At 44.6% G+C, this 21,213-nt stretch overlaps 1 protein-coding gene across 1 annotated transcript in view; it reads right to left on the bottom strand.

The window, feature by feature from the left end:
- Positions 1–21,213, bottom strand: part of RAB8A (RAB8A, member RAS oncogene family) — a 36,580-nt gene that overhangs the window by 13,687 nt on the left and 1,680 nt on the right. Inside the window, exons 2-4 of the mRNA XM_030219381.1 lie at positions 19,225–19,285; positions 6,875–6,935; positions 4,170–4,247 (exon numbers count right to left, since the gene is read on the bottom strand). Of these exons, the coding sequence (XP_030075241.1) occupies positions 4,170–4,247; positions 6,875–6,935; positions 19,225–19,285 (200 nt within the window). The remainder of the gene's footprint in view (positions 1–4,169; positions 4,248–6,874; positions 6,936–19,224; positions 19,286–21,213) is intronic.

The raw sequence follows: 21,213 nt of genomic DNA, 5'->3' as shown, positions 1-21,213 counted from the left end.
TGGCAAGTGCAAAGGATAGTAAGGGACAAAGGGGGTAGATATCTATTGATGATTGTAAAAGTGGAAGGAGAGGTGTTGACACTTTTAAATATATATGCCCCCAATGACCAACAAGGTGCCTTCTATTCGGACCTATCAGTGCTCCTCTCTAAACATGTTGAAGAGACCCTTTTAATGGGTGGTGATTATAATCTCACACTGCAACCAGCACTAGATAATTCTACGCAAGGGATACGCTACTCACAAGCAGATCGATCCCAATTATATAAATTCATGAGACAATGGCAACTAGTAGACATTTGGCGACACAGAAACCCTCAAACTAAAAGCTATACATTTTACTCGGCTGTACACAACTCTCATTCCCGCATAGATTTTTGGATGGGACACTTGACATTAATGACAAATACAGTGGATATTCAGATATATCCGAGGACATGGTCAGACCATGCTCCAGTAGTCCTTGAGTTGAAATTGAAGGTAATGAGCCCTGGAACGCCACAGTGGCGCTTTAGTGACAAACTGCTAGCAGACCCAATCATAGCCGCCAGGATAGAAGCAGATATTAGAGAGTACATTGACATCAATGATAATAATGAAGTATCAGCTGGAATCCTCTGGGAAGGATGTAAGGCCGTGCTCCGGGGAAAAGTTGTATCCTTACAAATCCACCTAAAACGACAAGTAAGAGCGAGGACCCAACAAATACACGCGGAATTAAGAGACCTCACTGAACAATGTGCAGGGCGACCGGGGGCGGGAGCTATAAACCACCGAATACACGCATTACGGACAGAACTTAGGGAAATTCAAATGGCAGAGATAGCAGAGCACCTCCAAAGAGTGAGACAAGCTCATTTCGAATTTGGAAACAAAGCTTCACGGCTACTAGCATTTAAGTTAAAAAAGCACTATACCCATACACAAGTGCCCTCCATATTCAATAGGGAGGGGAAATTATGTATAACAGGAGAAGAGATCAGGACAGCCTTCTCAGACTTTTACACGGCCTTATACAAAACGGAGGGTACTTTAGATGCGCAGGAAGCCCAGAATTATCTTGCAAAGGCGGCCCTACCCACATTGACAATGGTAGAAGCGGAGGCGCTCTCTGCACCGATCACAGCAGATGAGGTGGCGTGGGCCATAAGCGATATACCTAACGGTAAATCCCCGGGCCCAGATGGATTCACAAACAAATTTTATAAACGGTATAGCAAGCTCTTAATCCCTTTACTAGTCCGAACATTTAATGAGCTTGATACCCAAGAGGAGCTATCCTACACCTGGCGGATAGCAAATGTAGTAGTTTTACCTAAACCCGGAAAGAATCCACAATACTGTGGTTCCTACCGTCCGATCTCCTTGTTGGGATCGGACTACAAGCTTTTTACTAAGATATTGGCTAAGAGACTACAAAGACTCATGCCGAAGCTGGTACAAGAGGACCAGGCGGGATTCATCATGGGAAGGCAAGCAATAGATAACATCCGCAGGGCACTCCACCTGATTCAGGAGGCAACCAATACCAAACAGCCAATGTTGCTCCTGTCTTTAGACGCCGAAAAGGCGTTCGATAGGGTCAATTGGGTCTTTATGTTTGCAGTACTAAAGCGAATGGGATTTGTAGGACGGTTCATAGTATGGCTCCAATTATTATATACCCAGCCATTAGCAATACTGAGAATCAATGGAACCAACTCTGACCCAATAACATTAGAACGTGGGACCCGCCAGGGTTGTGCCCTGTCCCCACTGCTGTTTGCACTAACAATGGAGCCCTTGGCCCAATGCATACGACAACATCCACGCATACATGGTCTCCAGGTGGGGCATCTAACACACAAAGTCATGCTATTCGCCGATGATATCTTATTAACAGTGACTAATCCAGGCGAGTCCTTACCATATATATTACAAGAATTGAATCAATACGGCACCCTGTCCGGGTTCCGGGTGAATATAGATAAATCAGAGGCTCTGGGATTGGGGCTGGCGGCAGGGGACGAAGCCTCACTGCGACAACAATTCCAGATCAAATGGGTCCAGCGGTCCCTCCGATATCTAGGCATTCAATTAACACCCAAATTGTCAGACCTCCATCAAGTTAACTATCCCCAGAAACTTAAAGAATTGTTTCGAGATCTGGACAGGTGGGAGGGGTTAGAGCTGTCTTGGTTGGGACGTGTGGCAGCCATAAAAATGATGATTTTGCCCAAACTTTTATACCTGTTCCTCGCACTACCATTACCAGTACCGAAGGGATTTTTTCGACAACTTAATAGAAAGGTTTTCGCCTATGTGTGGCAACACAAACCACCACGGGTACGAGCGGTTGTTATGTATCAATCAAAAAAAAGAGGAGGAATGGGAGTCCCAAATTTTGCTCTATACCACCAAGCAGCACAGTTACGAGTATTAGCAGAGTGGAGCACTGGTAGTACTAAATCATGGGTCCAGATGGAACAACACTGGATGGGATTAGCAAACTTACGCTCTATACTGTGGCTACCAAAGAGCCAACTCCAGTCTTATATTAGGAAAGCCCCAATAGCAGTGCAATACCCCTTGCAGACATGGTGGGCGGTTAGGCAAAGGACTCTACCCAATAGACTATATTTTCAACAGATGACAATAAAAACTGCCCCGGGATGTCCGTTGGGGGTAGACAATCCTCTTTATGGCCAATGGGAAAGGAGGGGTCTTATCACGCTAAGTCAACTGTGGGAAGATGACCAAGTAACCCCATTTGAAGAATTACAAGAGGACTATGGATTACCAACCTCTCACCTATTTCACTACCAACGATATAGAGATTATATAAACAAAAAAGCAAAAACAGAACTGATTCGGGGGGAGGTAGATATAGAAAGAGCAATGAGGGCGGGTAGCCATAGGGGGTGTGTGTCTCGCTTATATGGGGCCCTGCTTGCTGATCAGGCTCCAATCCAATACTATATACATCGCTGGGAGCGAGATCTACAGATAACTCTAGATGAGACCCAATGGGAAAAAGCTTTAGAACACATGTTACATGCCTCTGTATCTAGTTCTCTCACTGAAAACAGCTATAAAATATTGTATCAATGGTACTATACCCCAAAGAGATTGGTAAAAATGTATGGGAAAGGGTCTGATCAATGTTGGAGAGGATGTACAATGGTGGGGGACATGGCCCATGTTTGGTGGTTCTGTCCTAAGATCCAAATATATTGGACGGAATTGATTGATACGTTTGCTCAAGTGACTGGGGTGCGATATTCAGCTAAGCCTGAGATATGCTTACTACATGTTCGTCCACCTGGAGTGCGCCTTGCTGACCACAGACTTACTTCTATATGGTTTATAGCTGGGAAAATAACATTGGCGGCAGCGTGGAAAAGTACAATGGCACCACCGGTGATCCGGGTGATACATAAGATGGACTACCTCTACCAAATGTCAAAACTGACAGCCTTGAAATCGGGACATATAACAAAATTTAACTTGCTATGGGAGCGCTATCGCACATGGAGAGGACACAATGGGATAGATCTTGATGCGCCCCACTTGATTGTTCCTAGACTCTGAAAGCGAATAATTGACCATAATACGACTAACCTTCACTAATGAGTAAGAGTTTCTCATGTTAGGTAGAGGGGTAGGGAGGGAGGAGGGAATTTGTTCACTTTCCTGTTATTGGTTATGGAAGTTATATATATGTGTCATATGATTGTGCCATGACAAGTGTTATGTATTGTTATTCAAAAAATTTCAATAAATATAATTTCAAAAAAAAAAAGATATGATACCTAATGTGATTTGGGGGGGGGGGGGGGGAGGGGGAGAGAGAGGAAATGAATGGGCCTCCCCAATGAACTGCTGGCTATGCCCCGTGATTACAAATTTTAAATCAAAATGCAGTCCTAATGTATACCGCTTTCTCCTTTCCTCTGTTAATGCCACTCTCCAACGTAGTAAATTGACTCTTGGGTCAGCCTCATTGGCTAAGGTTTTGGTATTTAATTCACAGTGTACAACAGTATTACATACAATCTTGGTACGCCGACCCACCACCTCTCAAAATCAAACTCATACCTACATAGTCACAGACTGCACCCTGTCTAAATTCAGCTGCATAACACTTTTGGGTAAATCTGAAAAAGCGTAATCTAGCTATCAACACATACCTCTTCAATGTTTCGTATCCAATTCTTTATGTTGTCAAAAGACTTCTCATTTGTGATGTCGTATACCAACATGATACCCTGTAGAACAGCAACAGGGGGAGGAAAGAAAGAAATGGAGACAATTGGGTCTAAACATAGATGGCAAAGCAGAGATGGTAAAAACCAAATTCAGAAATGGAACGTTAATTCAAAGTGACTTACATGTGGTCACTCATGGGTTAATTTATAAAGTGATTTGTGTGAGTAAACTATTTTTCTACACGCAGAAAAGTAGATGCTAGGAAAACATTGCACTTACTCTAATATGATAGAAGCACAGGAGTTCCCAGAAATACGATAAGAACTTACATCTTATAAAAGACTAGTAAAAAAAGGCCCGTTTCTGACACAAATGAAACGGGCGCTAGCAAGGTTTTCCTCGGAGTGTGTATGTTTGAGAGAGTGTGTGTGAGAGTGACTGTGCGAGTGTGTGTGTGACAAGAGAGTGAGACTGGGTGTGAGTGTGTCTGTGAGAGAGAGAGTGTGTGTGTGTGTGAAAATGAGAGTGTGCGCCATGGGCCCCCCCCTCTCTCCCTTCCTCCCAGTTCCAGGGTCCCCCCTCCCTCCCTCTGAGTTCCAGGATCGTCCCCCCCTCCGTCCGAGTTCCAGGGTCGTCCTCCCCCTCCCTCCGAGCTCCAGGGTCATCCCCTCCCTCCAAGTTCCAGGGTCATCGTCCCTCCCTTCCAGTTCCAGCACCCCTCTCCTTCCAAATTTTAGAAGTCATCTTCACTTACCAAGTCGGGGTTACGGCGGCCATCAGCAGCGGTAAAAGGCGTGCAGGCTCGGCCCTTCTCTCTCTCTCAGCTCTGGTCCCACCCTCATTTCCTGTTTCCGCAAGGGCAGGACCAGAGCTGAGAGAGAGAAGGGTCGAGCCTGCACGCCTTTACCGCTGCTGCCAGTTGCTGTAAACCCGACTTCGTAAGTGAAGATGAGTTTTAAAATTTGGAGGTAGGGGGCCTGGAACTGGGAGGGAGGGAGGAAGGAAGGGAGGGACGACATCACTCTCATGCGTGTGACGTCACGTTCCGTTGCCTGGCATCTCTGCAGCGTTCCCTTCTAGTGATTGGTTTTTGCTGTTTGTGACGAACACGGAAGTACGTGATGTCAATTCAGGAGATGGATACAGCAGGAGCACGAATGCTTCAAGGCTTCACTTTCACGGAGTCAGCTTCAGAACGTTGGAGGTGCTTTTTATTATATAGGACTAGTGAAACCAAGCCCATTTCGTCAAGAATGAAACGGGCCCTAGGAAGGCTCTCGTGTAAGCGTTTTTTTTCTCTCTCCCCCCTGCCTTCCCCTCCATGTCCAGCGATTCTTCTCTGCCCTCCCATCTGTGTCCCGCGATTCTCCTCTTTCCTGCCCTCCCATCCGTGTGCTGCGATTCTCTCCTCTCATCCCATCCATGTCCAGCGATTCTCCTCTGCTCTCCCATCGATGTCCCGCGATTCTCTCCTCCCCTCCATGTCCAGCGATTTGTACCTGAACGTTCTCTGGCTGGCTGGCTTCCGTTCGTAACATCCTGATGTCAGCTCGCCTCCAGCGTTCCCTTCCCTCTCACTGTTCAGTCTTCCTCTGACGTCATTACGTCATTACACGAAGGCGGGAGAGTGAGAGGGAAGGGAACAATGGAGGCTTGCTGACATCAGGAGATGTTACAAACCCAGCCAGCCAGAGAACATTGGAGGTACAAATTATTATATAGGATATGCAGAATTTAGGTTCTTAGCAGCACATACACAGGCATAACCTGGTGCAGCAGCTTTCCAGCTGGATTATTTTATAAACCATGTACCTACGTGATTGGTTATAAAATGAATTACAGGTGGTCATTTATGAACAGGCCACCAAATTTGTGCAAAGATATGACGTTTTCAAGGTATGTGTAGACTAACTGGCAGGTGTGTTGTTGTACATGGAATAAATTTTCAAAGTTTCCTAGTTTTTTCCACCCACGTTTTATGAAACACGAGCACAAAAATAATAGCCCTCTCCTATCCCACTCAGAACAGAAGGCATTTACATAGACATACATAAATATAGTCTGGGCAATTTTGTAAAAGGCTATTTCTGCACATTAAAAAAAACATTGTTTTACCCACAGAAGTGCCTATTACTTTATCCCCAAATGCAGACAGTGTGCCCGAGGAGAAAGATTTTGCTGTACCTTACAAAGGAAGCAACAGTGGGAACCAGCTCTTCAAAAAGCAACAGCCAGTAAGAACTGTCCCCTCTGGACTAGGGCTGCAATTTCAACAGAAGCTCAACAAGTGAAAGAAAACTTCAGCTTGGTTAACAAGGAAATATGGTACAACTGAGCAGGAGTGGCCTAGTGGTTAGAGCACCAGTCTTGACATCCAGAGGTGGTTCAAATCCCCCTGCTGCTCCTTGTGATCTTGGGCAAGTCAATTAACCCTCCATTGCCTCAGGTACAAACTTAGATTGTGAGCCCTCCTGGGTCAGGAAAATACCCAGTGTACCTGAATGTAACTCACCTTGAGCTACTACTGAAAAAGATGTGAGCAAAACCTAAATAAGTAAATAATTCCAGTACATCTCTTCTGAGTACAAACATTTAATAGAACATGAAGTAAAGCGTGATCCCCCCTTAATAACTGGCCCAAGTTCATGATACACGTTGCATGAGACAATCAAATGCCATCACTTACCATTGCACCTCTGTAGTATGCGGTTGTGATTGTTCGAAATCGTTCCTGGCCAGCCGTGTCCCTAGAACATTATAAAAAAATCTTTTCTTGTAAGTTAGTGTGTCAGTGATTTCAGCACACTAAATGAGAATTCACATTGACAGATGAATTTCACACTCTTACAGCTGCATGCCAACCCACAGGTGTGCAATACTATCATTTAGTGCTCCACATTCCTATGAAGTAAAAATCTACTCTTGGCTGCATGCACTATCCTGGGTTCTTCTCTCTCTGCTGGAATCAGTCAAATATGGGCTGAACAAGTTGAGAGTGCTCTAGCCCCTCAACATGTGAGGCAAGTAACATTTCAAAGCAAAGCTAAAATTTCACATTGAGCTCCTAAGGATTTACAGTGGTACAAACTAGGGTTGCACGTTAAAATATTTAACGTGTTAAATCGTGATTAATCACAACAATTAATACCGAGGAGGAAAGGATTTCTTTGGCTAGCGGGACTTCAGCTACCCCACCAGCCATTGAACAGGTACTGCAACTCTGGAGGGGGCCTGAGCCTATTCTCTCCCTCTGTGCCCCCCATGCCTTCACCCATTCTCTCCCTCTCTCTGTGCCTCCCATGCCTTCACCCATTCTCTCCCTCTGTGTCCCCTATGCCTTCACCCATTATCTGTGCCCCGTGCCCCCTGTGCCTTCACCCATTCTCTCTCTCTGTGCCCCCCATGCCTTCACCCATTCTCTCTCTCTCTCATGTGTCCCCCCCCCCCCACCTGCACGGTCAGTCCGGAGTCTCTCCCTCCCATCAACATTTACTTTTTACTAAAAATAAATTTAAAAACACACTTCGCCCTACAGCTGTATTGCCCGAGGCAGCGTTTCCTTTCCCTTTGACATGTCTCACCCCCTTCTGAAAACAGGAAGCTACAAAGGTAAATAGGGAGGGGCGGGAGAGATGCTGGACCGACCGTGTGGGCAGGCATTGAGACAGAACCACGGTAGGGAAGGAGGCCCACACATATATATGTGAGAGAGAAAGAGAAATAGAAAGAGAGAATGGGTGAAGGCATGGGGGGGGGGGGGGGCAAATGAGAGAGAGAGAATGGGTAAAGGCACATGAGAAAGGAGGGAGAGAAAAGGTTCAGGCCCCTTCCAAAGCTGCCAGTACCTGTTCAATGGCTGATGGGGTAACTGAAGCCCTGACAGCTGAAGAAATCCACTGCCCCAGTCAACCCCTTCCATCGTGTACTGTCTTAGAAGCAAGGAAGCCACCAACGCTTGTACTTCCCATGCAAGCTCAGTTCGTGCATGAACTGAGCATGCTTGGGAGTGCCGGATTCAGTGGCTGGAGGCACCTCACCGACTTCCTTGCTCCCGACGTATCACAAGAAGGAAGAGGGCTGCTTTGGTAGTAGGTTTCTTCGACTGGTGGGCTTCGACATCCCCAGCAGAGGTATGATATCTAATGGGGGGGGGGGGGGGGGAAAGAGACTGCTGGCTATTTCCTGCAATACAAATTTTAATCAAAATGCAGCCCTAGTACAAACAATGCTAACTAACAATTACAAACAAGGAACATTTTGATTTATGTGATAACTTGAAATACTGCTCAGCCAATTTGACCCACTAAGAGGCTGCTTTCAAAAGCACACGTTTCAGAATACAAGAAACAGATGGTAGCAGGAAATGCTTAATAATTCCTAATTATTTTATCAGGGCTATACAACTCTCCAGGGCTTATGCTTGCCTTATCATTTATATTTGTCAAGTTGTTCAAAGCCTCTGGCCTTTGACCGTGTACTGCACAGATCACCTGAGGCCTGTGACTAGAGAACAACCACCACACATTTTGCCCTCCTTTATTGATACATCTCTTGCTTATATAGAATAACACTTGGATCTCTCTTCAAATGTAGTTTAAAAATAAAAGATATATCCACTAAAAATCATGTGCATCAGCATTAATGTAGAGATAAAATGCGGAAAGACCATCAGGCTCATCCTCACTTCCCCTCCTATGCTTGGCCCTTGATTTCTGTTTTGTATCCACACTACTTTTTTCTAAGCTATTTAGCAATATTGACAACATGCTAGATAAGCTACTGAAAGAGACAAACACACACTACACAAAGAAAAACACGACATCAAAAGGCTCTGGTGATGATTTTGTGCACTATGATAACCTAACTATGGAGCTCTTTTTCTATCAAGGGCTGGGCTCATCTTTAAGTAAGAAGTCACTTCAAGATCTCATGTATGGAGATAAAAATAAGTATATGAGGAAGTGAAGAAAGTTCAGAAGAGCCCTTTAAAACAAAGCAAACAACAACAACAAAAAAAAAAAACCCACACCCCACATCAAAATTATACAACAAATATACGTCTTAAAATTTGTATCTGAAGGCAGACTACTACAGGTTACAATCAACCCAGAGAAAGTGTTTTTGCAGATAGAAAACACAAAAAATACACACAAATAGCATTAACATACAGGCTTTAATTCCCTCCAAATGTAGACATTAACACCAAACAGACAAATCTTGAAAAAATGTGTACCTAGTGAAGTTCAGTGTTAACAAAAAGAGCCCATGTGTTGTGACCAACGGAATGCCATAGGAAAACAAATCTCCATGCCTAATTTTCTATTCCTTTATCATTAGAAACAGATTTTTTTCATCTAGGTATAAATATAATCCAGTAATTTGCTCAGCTAGATGTTTAAAATTTGATATACCACACCATGAAATATATCCTGAGGGGATCATGAACACCAGAAAGGTGAAATTTATTCATACCCATTTCATATCCTGCCACACCAGTCCAGAGACAATTGCGTTGTGTCCCTTACCAACCAGCAGATGGAATTAGACATACTGACCCATTCCAGTGTCATCACCACTGGTAAACCTCAGTATGTTATTACCAAAGCAGATCCAGAAACACCATACCAAAGCCCTTGGGGAATCAGTGCATAAACCTAAAAGTTTAAAATTTGTCTGAGAGAACTATAACTTTCCATAGTGTCCCTCCAGGCAGCCCCAAAATGACTGATGGGTTGTGCACGCCTACCAGTATGCTCAACCCATCGGTCATTCTGGGCCGGTCTGGAGGGACTAAAGGAAAGCAAATTAGCAGGTAAGACTTAATTTCTCCATCTATACTGTTACTTCATTCAACTGGGACATTCAGGAGACCAACAGTACCCAGGATTCCCACAGCCACAGTCTTACAGGGCAGGTCCTGGACTGGTATGGTAGGATTCAATAAAAGGAAATTAACAGGTATGAATAAATTTCACTTTCCCTTTCATCCCACCCTACCAGTCCAGACAACTGGGATGTACAAGAGCAGTACCTCAGTGAGTGAGGGAAGACAAGGTCCTGAAATACTGCTCTGCCAAAGGCAGTGTTGTGTAGTGCTTTACAAAGAACACAGTGACAACCAAGTCACCACCCTGCAAATGTCCTCTGGCGATACCTCTGCATAAGACATGGCCTGAGCTTGGATGGAATGTGAAAGCAGCCCACTCAGCATCATTTTATGCCTCAGTGTGTAGGCTGCTTCAATCATTGACTTGATCCAATGAACAAATGAAGGACTGATGCTGTATGTCCCTTCTGCAGCCTGTAAAAATGAACAGTCTGTCAGAATTTTGAAATGGATTGGTGACCTCAAAATATTGCAGTAAAATGTTGCCACTATCCAATTTGTGAATTCTGTTGTAGGGAGCCACCTCTTGCTCCTCTGAAACAGCTGGAAGAAAAACCAACTGATTGAGATGACTAGACCACTTTGGGCAAACAGAAGAGAACTTCCAGAGACCTACAGCATCTCTACAGGAGGAGGACTGTAGTTCTGATAACCACTTCACAGAGCAGATCGTTACCAAAGATTCCACCATGGGAAAATGCCTGAAGTGGTGGGCAAACATGTTTGACACCATGCAAGAACCTCATCACATCAGGCTGGGCTACTAAGGATACACCTGAATATCCTATAATAATAATTTGCACCTCCAAAGTTCCATGTCTGGTTGTCTGGGTTCGTAACATCTCCTGACGTCAACCAGCCTCCAGTGTTCCATTCCCCCTCACTGTCCCGCCCTCGCATCAAGATGTAATGACGTCAGAGGGCGGAACAGTGAGAGGGAAGGGAATGCTGGAGGTGAGCTGACGTCAGGAGGGATGTTACAAATGGAACGGAAGCAAGCATCAGCTAGCCAGAGAAGGTTCAGGTACAAATTGAGGGGAGGAGAGAATCGCAGGACATCGAGGGGAGGGAGGGAGGGAGGGAGGAAGGGGAGGGCAGGGCTGAGGAGAATTGATGGACATGGATGGGATGGGAGGACAGTAGAGGACAGAATCACTGGACATGGAGGGGAGGACAGGGGAGAGAGAAGAAAAAATAAAAAAAAAAGCTTACATGACAGCCTTCCTAGGGCCCGTTTCATTGTTGAGGAAATGGGCATGGTTCCACTAGTTATTCAATAACATGAACGGACCACAACTTGCAACCTGAGTGAATTCAGAGCTAGCCCCTGTTCAGAAGGGCTAGTATAGAAGACAGCTGAGCTTAACAGTTCATGCTCTGCACACTGCTGCTTGGTTGTCTGCCAAACTTTGACATACACCAAGCAGGTGAATTGCCTGTAAGCTCTAAAGTAGAGCAGAAATGACCGACAGGGCATCTGAGGAACAGAGGTCATTCAGTGTCTCAAGGGCCAGGCTGTAAAACAGAAGGCACCTGGGTCCTCTATCATAACCAACCCATGGACACAGGAAGTGAGGGCCTGTTGAGTAGGCGAATAAAGTCTGCATACCAGGGGTGTTGTGGACAATCTGGTGCCACTAAGATCAGGTAGAACAGATAGTTGGTTGCCTTCTGAAGGACCCTGCCTATTAGAGGCCAGGGAGAGAACACAGTGCAAATCTGGCCCTGTCAGGAGCCACTCTAAGGTATCAATTCCCACGGACCTAATCTGTTGTCGGTGGCTGAAGACCAGTGGATATTTTGCATTCTGGCAGGATGTCAGTGGGGCTGCCATCAGGTCACAATGCCGTGGGCCACAGCAGGTCAACAGCAGTTGAAAAATCTCCATACTCCACTCCCACTCTTCTGGGTCTAGCATGGTGCAACTGAGGAAGTCTGCCTATATGTTTTCCACCCTGGCAACGTGGATGCTGATATTGCTGCAAGGCGTAACTCCACCCAGCTGCACAATCAGATGGTTTCCAGTGTGACTGCTTTACTCTTGGTTCCTCCTCGTTTGCCGCAGCACTGGCCTACAACATTGTCAGACATCACACAGACTGCCTTCCCCTTGATGAAGGGAATGAACTGAGTGCTAAGCAGATGACTCTGGTCTCTAGCCAAATGATGAAATAAGATGTCTCCTGCCAGGACCACTGACCTTGTACTGGTTGCCTTTCATAGTCAGTCCCCCTATCCAACCAGACTGGTGTCTGTAATGACCATCACCCAATCCAAAGAGTCCAGAGGTATTCCCTTGAGCAGGCGAGATGGCTCATCCCACCAGGGCAGACGACCCCTCAGGGTCTTGTACAACAGAGTTGAGCCTTGAAATCCTGGGAATGGGGTCCCAGCAAGACAATAAGGAACTCTGTAGGTGCCATATGTGGGACCCCAGGAACTGCAGATGTCTCATGATCTTGAATCTTCCTGCACACAAAGTTCCCTTTTCCGCACCTGTAGCTTGATATATATTCCTTTGTTAGAAATATCATTCCTTGCTTGGTGTCAAACCACACCCCTCTCAAGTACCCTTGCTCTGTGATAGGACCATCTGACTTTGCGAAGTTCAAACCCAGCCTAATCACTGTAGCTAACTGATCACCAGCTCTGTGACCCTCCTTGAGTTGGACTCAATCTACCTGAGTGAACCAGTTATCCATATAGGGATGGACCAATATGCAGAGGCTGACAATAACTGCTTTCTTCCAGTTTTGGCCAAAACCAAACCTTCCACAGCTTTTGGCTGAAGCTAAGACAAAAACTGAATATTCAAGTTTGGTTGTGTGAATGTGAACTAGTGAGAGTCGCTGTCAGAGCTCTAATTCTCCAGTCCATCTTTTTGTTGAAATCCACACTATTCAAGACAGAATAAAATAATTTAAAATAATGAAAGACTATTTTACCTCCAAGCAAAATAACCTCCACACGTGGACTGCAGCTAATGAAAACTGAAATTAAATCCACAGAGCCATATTTGGAGTGAAAGATGACATCATAATTCTATAGAGAGGCTCATTCTTAAGTAGATTATCATCCCAAATTTACAGACTTAATAGTTCCTGTTACTAAACCTTAGCACACGCTAAGGCTGCCATTTTATACCTATTGGTTTTAGCATTTAGTGCTAAGCCTTAGTAATTAAAAAAACAAAACAAACTTTATTTCTAACCTGCTGTATCTACAACAGTCTAAGCGGGGTACAAAAATACAAATACAATAAAATAATCCCATTACATTCCTGCTAAAATTTTGTATCAAAAGCATTTATTTGGAGTACTATTTACCATATAAACTATTGTGCAAGACCATAACTGCACTACTTGCAATTGAATACAATGAAGCAACAAAAAAATTACAAATGAGTAGCACCCCCTCCCCCAAGGGTTACCTTAGAACTGATGGTAGTCTAGTGCTGTAGTCAGGGCAGGAGCAATGTCCCAATCTCAGCAGACATTTGAGAGCAGAACTGGAATGGGCAGGAGTAACGGGGGATTGTTCTAGCCCCAAATACACCCCAAGACTTCCAGGAATTATAAGAGGCCTGGGGGGGGGGGGGCTACAGGTGGTAGAAGAAGTCCTCTTCCTTCTCTGGGAGCAAGTCTACTCCATTCGGAGGGGTGGGGAGGGGTGTCATGTCTGTGTCAAGATAACTGCTGAGATCCCATCTTTGGCAGGAACAGTGCTATCAGGGGCAGCAAAGACTTGGGAGGCAGCAGTAGAAACCCCCCTCCCATCCAGGATATCTGCTGATCCCAAAGCTGAATTTGGGCTGCTGGCTCCCACTCCCCTATATTTCTTACCCACCAGCATCCCCTCGCAGGACCTCCCCTCACTCCTCTCCCAGACCTGAAATCACCTTGCCCTTAGAAAACATGTTGAACACCGCTCGTCTTGAAGCTTTGCTGTTTTTGTCTCTTTTTTTCCATTCAGCAAAGGTTGAGGAACACAGGCACTGGGGCTTAACAGGCTCTGCAGTGGAAACCAGGGCTGACAAATACCCCACAGCGATCTAGGTCAAAGTTCAATGCCCAGGAGGCAAACACACCTCCCAGCTCAACCAGGATCATGAACCATGGCCCCAATCCCAGGACCTCAGGGACTCAATCTCCCCAGACACAGGCTGTGGCTCAGGGATTCGGGCCTACCTACACCATCTGCTGGAGGTAGAGAAATACTGAGCATTACCAGCCCTTATAGTGATGTCCTTGGAACGATCCAGCATATCTACTTCCATCTGTTAGTTAGGAAAGGACACAAAACCAATTGTCTGGGCTGGTACAGCAGAAAAGGAATAATTATACAAATACCATATACACAGAAACACTAATATCACATATGTAACACATACATACACACCTGCTTAAACAATGAGTTACTCTTCTAAATGCTCATTCTGCAAATGCTAACCTATCAAGCTTGACTTTACCTGGTTTATTGTTCAAATGTAAATATATGACAAAAACAAACAGTGCCTCTCCCTCTCTCTCTCTATATATATATCTATAAAATATGCTTAAGTGCTAGAGAATGTTATGTTGATGACCAGCAGAGGGCACATGCCTACTGAAGCTACATCCCAGTAGATAGAAACAGTAGGACAGAACAGGACAGAGGAGAAAATGGTCCAATCTGTATGACAGAAAGGCAGCAGTGTAGGTGGGTTGTGCACCCGTAAAGCAGTGCTTAACCCAGTCAGTTGGATTTTCAGGATTTTTAATGAATATGCATGAGAGATTTGTTTACCGAGGAGGCAGTGCATACAAATCTCTCCCATGACCATTCATGGTGGATATCCTGAAAACCTGACTAGCTGGATGTGCCCCAAGCACTGCAGTGCACACTGCAGATTTTAAGAGAAGAAAAAGGGAAAACCATACTAGGGCAGGCAGTTGAGTAAGCAAAAAAGTGGAGGGAAGGAAATGTGAACCCTCTGTTTAATCTTCAGTGTCAGCTACTATGATGCGATTCACTTACATTGTTACAAAACATGCCAGTTTGCAAGAAGCATAATGGCACTGGGAGGTTAAGTGACTTCAAGGCCACAAGGAGAGTTCATTCACATCACACTTTTATTGATGAAATGGTCCTGGCTTCCTATTACATTTTGGTTCCAATTCAACATTTTTCTTATAGCACACACTGCACTTTGTGGTGCCTCTAGGATTACCATATGTCCGCGTTTACCCAGACATGTCCTCTTCTGAGGGAACCGTGGGGCTTCCGGGCAGGTTTTTCCTGCCTGTCCGTTTGTCCGGGCTTGCTTGCAGGCAGGCCTCAAGGTACCCGCCCCTCACGTACCTTAACGTGCCCTGGTCTAGTGGCCTCTATGGGACAGGAAAGAACCCCACTTTCCTGCTCAGTGCTGCCACTGACTACCTACTGCCAATGCCGCTTCAAAATGGCTGAAGTCTCGGAAGCCATTTTGAAGCAGTGCCGGCAGCGAGCATGCCAGCAGCAGTGCCGGGCAGGAAAAAGTGGGGTCCTTTCCTGCCCCGCTTCAAATTGGCTGCTGAGACTTCGGCAGAAGTCTTGCAAGGTCACTGCTTGAAGTCTCAGAAGCCATTTTGAAGAAGCGCTGACAGCGAGCAGGTCAGCGGCAGCGCCGGGCAGGAAAGAGTGGGGTCCTTTCCTGCCCCGAAGAGGCCACTAGAACACCAGGACACAATAAGGTATATGAGGGGAGGGGATGTGGATGGTCATGTGGGTGGACGGAGGGAGTGAGGAAGTTGTATACACACACAAAAAAAAAAAAAGGTGGGTAGAAGGAGGCTGGAAAAAAGGGAAATACATAGAAGGGGATGGAGAGGAGAGGGGGATATGCTGCTCATGGGAGGAAAAAGAAAAGGGGACATGCTCATGAAATGCACATCTTTTATATGTAGCAGAGTATGGAAAAAATGCATCTGTTGCTTTACCAGTATTTTCACTGTTTGTAGAATCCGTTTTTCTTGAGGTGGGGGGGGGGGGGGGCAAGGTGTGGTGACTGTGCAGTGCAAGGGCATGGCAGAGGCGGGGCTGAATTTTATTTTGTCTTCTTTTTTGCCAAAGCAAATATGGTAACCCTAGGTACCTCAGCCTTTATTACTAACATGCCCTTTCCTTCCCTTTCCCTCAGATCCTCAAAAATCATCTCTTGATAAATTCTAGCATTCAGTAGAATTACACTAATTTGATGTTGTCTATTTTCTGCTGCATGGATCCTTTTCTCTGGAATGCAATAACCCCTTAATTGAGACTAGTATGTTTTTACCCTAAACAAAACAGGAGTCAAAAATTAGCCTTTTACATTGACATTCAGGGCACTCAATGCTAGTCTATAATGGACATCGAGAGATGAATGCCCATTACAGAATAGCCTTGAGTGCCGATTTCAGTGCCAGGATTTATACTTGCTGAAACCAGGTATAATTTTTGGCATACATCCTCAGTATTCTACAACACTACGCACAAATTCTAGGAATGCCCTCGACCCACCCATGTTTCTCCCATGGCCATTCCCCCTTTTGGGTTGCACGCTATGGGATTTGGGCACATACTGTTACAAAACAGCACTTAGCAAGATGTGTGCACAAAATCAAATTGTTGCCAATTAGCACCCAATTATTGGCACTAATCGGCTTGTTAGTCAATTTTAGTTGGGTGCACATCTTGGATTGGCTCCCAATTTTGGGCATCATAGAATCCAGAGGCTCTTAACCTTGCACGAATGCAAGATCAAAGGCAGATCTTATACTGATCTTTCATGGCTTGGCAACACTGGCCCTGCCTTTGCCCCAATTCTGTACATAGTGGGGTAGAGAGCTGTATATAGTATTTTCTTCCTTTACAGGGCCGCCGAGAGGGGGGCGGCAAGATTCCCCAGGCCTGGGCCCTGTCTCTCTTCTGCTCCTGACGGGACCTGAATGATCGCGTCCCGACAGGAGCAGGAGAGAGAAAACTCTAGCGCCGGGCCCCCCTTGGAGGCCGGGGAGGACCAGGAGCTTTCTCCAGCGCCGCTCTTCTGCCCATTGCTGAGCGGCTGCTTTTCCTCTTAGGCACGTGTATGCTTGGTTTTGAAACCGAGCATGCCCTGAGAGGAAAAGCAGCCGCAGGGGCAGGCAGTCTTCTGCTGGTGGGGCCTCTGGATCCCCGCCAGCCAAGGTACTTCAACCCTGTGTTGCAGCAGGGATCGGGGGGGGGGGGGGGGGGGGACGACGACAATTTGGGGGGGGGGGGGGCTGCGGCCTTGCCCCGTTCAATCTCTCGGTGGCCCTGTTCCTTTAATTAGTTTACTGTCTTAACTGGCTTTTTTTTTTTATTTTGGTATTTGTAAATAATGAACTATATTAAGTGAAACTACACAAACTTGAGCTGTCGGGATTCAGAGCTGTATATGCTGCCCATTATGCACTCATGCCAGTCCTGTTAATGGAGAAACAGTCGACAGCTTTTAAAAGGGCAGCTAGCATTTAACTGTCAAGCACTGCTCATTTGTCTGCCATGAAGTACTTGAATAGCGATACGATAAAAGGCAAGCATTAGTGTGATAAACACTTTAGAATTACTGTATATGGAGTCTTCATCGGCATGGCACTAACAAGCCCTCAGCTCACCCTCTCTACCTTTCTCACTTTTTCCAGGAATATGAAAGGCAGAGAGAAAAGATGCTTCTTTCTTAGCAGACAGAAGATGTGATGATGAGGAGAGGGGAGAGGAAGCACTGGACTGGTCAACAGATTTCAAAGTTTCAGACCCAAGATACACAGTGGTAACAGGGAATTTACTTTTCCACAGATTAAAAAATGACTTTAAAACAAAAAACCTGAAAGACGGAGAACTTCTTCCAAAACCTTTTTGACAGGGATGATCCACCAATGAAAAAAATAGAGTTTAGATTTTCTTCACATGACTACAGAACCTACAGAAGCGCATCTATGCACCAAAATGCATGGCTCTCTTCTAAAGAAACAGTCCAGCACAATTCATCAACGCTGGCTAAATGCCTCTGAAATATATATAGTTTTGCTTTCTGTGTTCTTAATTTGCAAAGTGATTTCTTGCTTCTGTAGTGCATACTGTGTCCCATCAGAGAAAGTATCAGAAAGTCCAGAATTGTTGGTAACATCTGTGTGTGTGTGTGTGTGGGGGGGGGGGGGGGGGGGGGGGAATCAGTAAACCTCTAGGGAGATTGGCACATGATACATCGGAAGTCAAGTATGATCTGCCTTCCAAACCCAACTAACTTCAGATTAGAAAGGCCATATGGTCTTTTTCTGACTCATTCCCTAGATTTCTATTTCTCCTCTCTGCAGCCTTCACATCTTCTGAAGAATCATGGGGCCATCATGTGCCTCACCAGCATTTCACAATTTTTTTTTTCACAGCCCCACCTGTACCTACAGCCAAGAATATCACTACTAATGCTACTTATTTCTATAGTGCTACTAGACATACGCAGTACTGTATGTCCTTCCAAGCTATCTTTAAGACTGCTGTCCAGCCTCTAATGTTGTCATATAAGATAGTGACCTCAACTTCATTTTCAACCTCTCCAGGAGCAGAAGTTTAATTCAGGTCTCCCTGCAAAGTCTGAACTGAGAATTAAAAACCAGGTCTTCAAGTTAGTCGCACAAATCACTAATCAATTGGACAACAAGCTGGCCTCAATTAGGTTCATGCTCTGTCCAAAAGGGTATAAGGTTAGATAGCACCCTGCAGCCAGTCTTTTGGAAGTGGCTTTAATATATTCCATGTCTTCAGTATACAAATCTATGCTATGTCCACTCAACAACTTCGAGATTAGCTCATTGCACTCCCCATATTAAGCAGGATGCATGGTTGAGCATTCCCAGAGGAAGATTTGGAACGGACAGTAACCCCTAGAGACTTCTAGAGTTAGCTCATTTGAACAACTGAATAAAAGATCATTTTTTCTCTCTCAAAGCTTGTAAGTGGTTCCTTTTCTTCTCTTAGGGACTGTTCCGAACATTACCGGAATTTTAGATATTAGAATCCATTCTATCTGAATTTCTAACAAAATCATCAGATTACTATTATAGCTCTGGTTTCTTGAGTACCTGCTAACAGGCTAACAACCTCTCAAAATTCAAAGTAAAGCAGACTCTTACCATATCTGTAGTTTAATTCTCTTGCCATCTAGCTCTATTGTTCTAATTTTAAAATCAATACCTGCAAGAAGATAAGAAACATTTCAATAAATGATTTTTGGAGAAAAGGCATCTAATGCGATACAGTTTTAATATTTTGGTGCGTGGTAAGAGTTTGACAATAATAAAGACAAATATTCACCCAAAAGGATAAAGATACTAATAAATGATGTTTGGACAAAAGAAATCTAATGCAATACAGTTTTAATATTTTGGAGTGTGGTAAGAGCGACAGTAAAAGACAAGTCAAATTTTTCACCCAAAAGGATAAAGATACTTGACAGCATATAAAATAATTGCATAATTAAAAAAAAAAAAAAAAAAAAAAGACGACAAAATTTAAAACAGAAACACTTCAATAATGCATCTCTGTTCAACATATACGATCATTCTAGGCAGGGCTCAGATCTCTTCAACTAAATAATTTTGGATGTCTGGTATATTACTTGGGTAATCTTTAAATCAAGCTGTGTCACCATATCAACAATTCATTTAATCAGTGATTTTCAAACTATGGGTCCTACATATGTTCCAGATTCTAAAAAGTACAAACAGAACCATTTTCATCCAGCATAAAAAAAAAAAAAAAAAGAGAGTGTTTTCAAGCTGCCTTTGATGGCCTAAAGCCATTTAATACCCCTCCTCGTATAACTATTTTTGAAAGTCACAATGCACGTCTGAATTTAGTGCAATTCAAAATTTATACCACTGGCGGGCTTAAGGAATAGCTTCGCTTTTGTGGGCTTGTCAAACTGATTACTCACAATCAGCAGCAGTCTTCTGTCTTGTTACAGTCATTACTCAGAACTCAGGTTCTGTGTGCCTTACTGACACTATAAAAAAACCCAAAATTGTATTGATTTGCTCATGAGCCTCTGTTCATCTACCATCTCACCTTATGCACTCTTTCCTTCAAATGCCAACTCCAGTTTTGTAATATACCCCTCACTGCATTACCTCCTCCATTCTAACATCAAACAATTCTGGAAGCAGAAAACGCAGAATTTCCAGATTTGTGATATTTTCATTTGCATGAAAGAAGGGGGGTTGCAATTGCCACACTAGACACCTACATTTACTTTATATTCAAATTAACTAGTTGCATGAATTTTAAGGATAAAATAAGAACTTTCAGTTTAACAAGAATTTTCATGCAGTACTAAAGAGCTTACTTTCCAGATTGCATACATCCATGTGGAAGTGGGCCTGGGGGGGGGGGGGGGGGGGGGGGGAAATCACCCAAGAGCTCTCATGTCCCTTGATATGTCTTGACAGATCTGCATGGGAACAGGGTTTGCAGGAATCCTCTCTGGGGCTGCGGGGTTCGAGTAGGGACAGAAGCGGCTGGCAGGGTTCCTGTGGAAGTGTAAGCTGCACCTGAGCCAGCCTCTCACCTACCAAGTTCTTTGACTGCTACCTCCTCCTTACTTTAACAGCACAGATGTGGAAAGTCTTCCAATAACCCTCTCCGTTGATGCACAGGCCTCAGCTCTGACTCAGGCACGAGTATCAGAGATCACCAGACCTACTGGCACGTGTATGTGGCGACCTCTCAGCACACAGTGCCAGCGAATCAGAGACGAGTCTTATATGTGCGCACCAGTGTTCCAAGCTGCAACTTCATTCATTCCTTCCTTGACTGCAGCATTGCAGCTTGAACCCAGAGAGAAGACCAAAGTTTTTCATTAGGTGCCATTAAATTCTTGCTGGGATGGGTTAGATTTCTATCCCCGTGCAACTCTCTAGTAGGGACAGGCCATCGGACCCAAACATTTATTACAGGGAAGGGAACAGAGACTTAGGCATATTTTCAAAGCACTTAGCCTTCCATAGAACCCTATGGAACTTTGGAAGGCTAAGTGCTTTGAAAATAGGCCACCTTTTATTTGAAAAAGCAATTACTATGCTTGAACAGGAAGGAACACTTATCTATCCAAACAATGAAGGAGG

This window comes from Microcaecilia unicolor, chromosome 11 (assembly GCF_901765095.1).
Source record: "Microcaecilia unicolor chromosome 11, aMicUni1.1, whole genome shotgun sequence".
Taxonomy (NCBI): domain Eukaryota; kingdom Metazoa; phylum Chordata; class Amphibia; order Gymnophiona; family Siphonopidae; genus Microcaecilia; species Microcaecilia unicolor.
The sequence above is the reverse complement of the archived record's forward strand: the minus strand, read 5'-3'. Positions and strand labels throughout refer to the sequence as shown.